The 4962-nt window shown below is 32.5% G+C and overlaps 1 protein-coding gene across 1 annotated transcript; it reads left to right on the top strand.

Annotated features, from left to right (window-relative positions):
• Nucleotides 1-4006: 4006 nt before the first annotated feature.
• Nucleotides 4007-4724, top strand: LOC132062869 (uncharacterized). The gene is made up of 2 exons (XM_059455345.1): nt 4007-4207; nt 4306-4724. Exons 1-2 carry the CDS (start codon nt 4057-4059, stop codon nt 4524-4526), a joined length of 372 nt encoding a protein of 123 aa, XP_059311328.1. The 5' UTR covers nt 4007-4056; the 3' UTR covers nt 4527-4724.
• Nucleotides 4725-4962: the final 238 nt, after the last annotated feature.

Raw genomic sequence — 4962 nt, 5'->3', positions numbered from 1 at the left:
GGCTCAAATATTTATTTAAACGAAAATTAAAAACTTTCACGGATAATGTTTTAAGACTTTTGTACTAACACCTTGAAGACATGCTAATTTGGGAGAAAGAACTTCAATAAATAGAGTATATCTTAACTAAACTTGAAATCTTTCCTTTCAAACATGTATGCTCCAACCAATCACACCCGTCAATAACAAATACCTCTTTCAGCCTTCAAGGACCCTAGGTTATGTTAAAGATTTAATCTTTATAGCATTAATGGAATTCTAATTTTGAGTAGCAGTGTCTATCTAACATCACCCTTTCTCACTTTTAATCCATCACAATAATTGAGGTTGGACTGGAGAACTTACATTATGGAGGAAACCCTAGCCAAAAAGAGTCCCTTCCAAGCTTGGCCATAATTTTCTTGAAATCTTGAAATTCAATGTAATTCTTGTCAAGAATTGTGCTATCTCAAAGGATAGCAAAGTAGTGAGGAACATGATGATGGAAAATATGCCTGGTCAGAAAGATCGGGAAAGGCAACCAAAGTAATTATTGCAAGAAAGAAAACCAACTCACCAAGGAAGAAATAATGCCCAAGGTAAAAGAGAACATAAATTTATTTGAGGCAGTTAACAATTTTCTTAATTATTGAGAGCTTAAATTTTGTGTTAATATGCATATCGTTTATGAGTCCATTTGCGAGATGCTCCGCCACACAGATAACTGCAATATAACACTAATTCGAAGAACCAAAAATTAGCAATCAAGGAGGTACAAAATATAGCTGTCCTATGAACAGTGAGTGGTAAACCACAAATAAGATGCACTAATAGTGTTTTAGTAACAAATTCTGCTCACTAACAGGATGTGGCGGAGTACCTCTTGCATACAAGATATATAAATTCAACTTAGAGCTACATTCATTCTTGCATTGAGAGCCAATAGAAAGGGCAGATCTAGACTGTAAGCATACAAGAAAAAGCTTCGAATCTGCAAATAAAACTGAAGAAGCGTTTTTATTAATTTTCTTGTTTGGCCACGAAATCGCACGCAGTTCTTGTTTGGACTCTCTTTCTTTAGACGCTTGTTTGATAAAATTTTGGCTGCTTTGTTAATATATATATATATATATATATATATATAGTTAAAGTTAATTTGAAGAGATGTCTTTGTGCTAGAAGTCTTACATAGTCACTTATCTAAAATTCAGGACGTTTGAATGAGTACTGCATCTCATGGAACAACATGTAGACTAAAACTTGGAGTCAACTCTGTGTTTGTATAGGTTTTGCATTCATCCTAATGTGTATTTCCTATAGCGTCCTTTTCTTATTAGTTCTTGTATAAATTAATGGAAATAATTAAGGATATGAAAGTCGATCAACATTTAGAGAATATTTTCCTCCTTCAACATTTAGGGAAAATTATTCATGCTTTTAATATATGTAGATATGATAAAATCAATAGTTATCAAGTTGTAGGAATTTTTTTGGTTAATTTTTATTTAACTCAAATATAACTTTTAATACTATTTATGTGAATTTTAATTATTTGCTTATATTGATAAGAATAAGAGATCCATGCGCAAAGATCCATCCTAAAAGCTAGTAACATTATATAAATTCCAACAGATATAACAAAACCACAACCTTTTGAACCTTTCAAGATTTCCCTATGTCCTTTGGCACCCTCCTTTCCCAGGTTCATGGGTCCCAATCGAAACTCTGTTACTTTTTGCGTTGTGTGGAGTTTGAGGCTTAATTGTAATGGTATTTGAATCAACCAAAAAAAAAAAAAAAGAAAAAAAAAACACAAAACTAGTGGAATTCCACAATGTATCCTCCATGAGGGGTAGGAACAGACGCAGATTATACCTTTACCTTGTGAAGGTAGCGACTATTTTCGAACAACCCCATTTCTCAACATCGGCGGAGCCGTATTTTAATAGAAGAATATAAAGAAATAAACGGGTTATACGAAAAGAGTGCTTAACATCTATTATATATACATAAGAATTAATTTTAAATTTCTATATATATATAAAATTTTCGTAAATCGAAGGGGAGTTCTCTCCCTACTTCACCGACTCCCCGTCTCAAATAACGCATATCAAAATCCCCCGTAATAGTATTTGAATAATATTCAATTATTGATACAGAATATTTAACTTGCTCATTTAATTCACCTTTCATGTAAAGATAGTTAATTATAGTAGGAGATGAAAAAGGATTTCCGCCAAGGGGCTCAAAATATAAAAGTAAACATATGAAGAAACTGTGGGGTTCAACGTCTACTATATGTACATAAAAAAAATTTTAACCTATAAAAACAAATAGTTTTTTTACGTGAAAGAGTTCACGAAACACCTCTAAGATATCATTAACCGCCACTGGCGGCATACACAATTTAATGGTATGTTAATTTGACTTATATATATATATATATATATATTATAGTAATGGCAATCAATTAATATTTGAGTATTGAGTTAAATTTTAGTTTTATGGAGAAAATAGTACTGTAAATTCTATTTTATCGCCAACAAAAAACTTTATTGAGTGCCACAAAGGGCTCACACATGGAACTCAACAATTCTCATATGCGGTGTTTAAATGAATTGAATTATTAAAAAGTGCAAAACTTACTTGTTCATATTTAACTTGACACATCACAATTGCACTATGTCACTCCTAATTTTTATAAATCATCTAAATAATTGAAATCAATCAAACATACTTTAAAGTTGTAACCACTTATAATTCTTTGATGTTTCCAACCCAATAATTAATAATCATGATAAATAGTATAAATGACGAATTATTTCTTAATTTTTCAAACCGGATAAATAAAATGAATTTTTATTTTTAGCTCCCCATTGATAAAAATTATTCAATTTTATTCTTAAATTTTTTTCACTTTTTTCTCGAATAAGCGTTTTAGTATGAAATTCCGAATACAACTCAAGTTTATTCTAATAAAAAACTCAAAAAAAATTTGTTTTTCAAAATTTTTTCACTTTTTTACAATTACATTTCACCAAAAATTACAATTTTAAAAACTATGACCAAACACAACTCTAACTCCAACTCTAAAATTTCAAAAAAAAAGTGAATTTTTTTTTGTACCTATAGACAAACGGGGCCTTAGTATACTTGACAAGTAAGGATGGAGAGATAGAGTATTGAAGTGAATTTTCTTTCTGTATTTGAAAGAGTGTCATTGTCATGGTACTAACTGCACAAATGTATGGCTTTCCTTTTCCTTTGACAATTTCCAGAGTGTGAATAATGTAATTTCTATTTCCAAAAAAAAAAAACGCGGGGAATATTGAACCTCATGAGCTTTTTGATTCATTCACACGTCTAACTTTTGATTTAAATAATGCGCATTCAATATGGAGAAGCTATTCCTACTTACCATGAAACTAATACACAAATTACTAAACAAATTAAAAGCAACAGCCTCCTCAATTGAGTGGGAAGTGCAAGTCAAAAAAGTCTTTCAACGTTGATATTAAAAGTGTTTATAAATGAATTAAATTATTAAAAAGTGTAAAACTTGGATAACTGCACAACTTTTTGCCTTTCCTTTTGCTTTGGCTACAGCGTGGAAAAAATGTACATTTTATGTATTTCCACAAAAACGCGGAGTCTCTTGAACCTCTTGATCCACTTGCACCCCTCCACATTTTCTTACAAGTAAAATACTTAGTGGTCGTTTGGTATGTAGTCAAAATTATTCCAAGATTATAATTTTGGGATTAATTTATCCCATTTATTGGGACTAATTTATCCCATCTAGGAGATGGGATAAAATAATCTCAGGATTAGTGGGATAAGAAGGGATATCCCATCTTTAAATTTGGAATACATTTTATACTTTATTTGGTATAAAATATAAATTTATCTCAGAATAAATTTATACCTATTATCAAATATAGTACAATATTAATATCACAGTTAGTGCTGGATATCCCAGCTAATGCCAAACGACCCCTTAGTGTAGAAAAAAACAAAAGCAAGTGGCCCTTATATAAGCGGCATAGCAAAGGGCAAAAGGCAGTTGAGTAAAATTCTATGGAGGATCTTCCTCAGATAGCATCAGATGGATGTAAGCTAATGCCTTGTCAACTGGACTGGTGTCAAGTGGAGTACGAGGGCCTGTTATTTTGGAGCAAAAGACAAGACGATGAGTTGAACTACCAACTAAGGGATTCCCGTATGATGGGTGAGTTCTGAATATCAAATTGTGGATACTCATTTTCCCATTTGGTTTATGATCTTTTTATTTACTAGTATATTCTGAATCTTCTCTTCTTGATCCAGCTGGTGATCTTGTTGTTTTTAGCTCTACTATGGCGAAACAGAGGATCAAATCTACTATGGCGAAAATGTTGTATTGGAGTACTTTTGTGGTTCAATTCTGGGCACCAATCAAGTTCAACGGGTCGACTTTACTGTCTACTGCGGATCAACCATTTGCTTTCAGTTGGCTACTTGATAAGAGGCTGTTTGAATACAGGAAGCTCTGCTCCTCGACACTTTGATTCCCATTGACATGGACAATGAAGATCTCCTTGGTCCCCCTGGACGAGTATTTCAAAGTGGATTGCTGGAAGGTAACCCTGACGTTGGAAGTTACTCCGAGGGAGAGTTTCCACTGCTTGAAAATGCAATTCGGTTGGGCATCCGTTCTTATTATGCAATTCCAGTGTTCAACCGCGATGATCACCAGTGCCTTGGTGTATTTGAGATTGCATCTACAAAACCATCTCTCCTATTTTTCCGAGCTTCTGCGGTATTTTCTCATCTGTTTTTTTTTTTTTTTTTTTTGAATGCTCGAGAAAAGGCCCAAAATCATACACTATCTTTGGGGCTTAGGTTCAAAATCATCCATATATTTAAAATGGAGATTAATAATATTGTTTGAAAAAATGGCCTTTTCACAACCCAAACGGCCGTTAAGTTTTAACATATTTGTTT

This window comes from Lycium ferocissimum, chromosome 7 (genome assembly GCF_029784015.1).
Source record: "Lycium ferocissimum isolate CSIRO_LF1 chromosome 7, AGI_CSIRO_Lferr_CH_V1, whole genome shotgun sequence".
Lineage (NCBI taxonomy): Eukaryota > Viridiplantae > Streptophyta > Magnoliopsida > Solanales > Solanaceae > Lycium > Lycium ferocissimum.
Note: the sequence above shows the minus strand (reverse complement) of the source record. Positions and strands in the feature narration are given on the sequence as shown.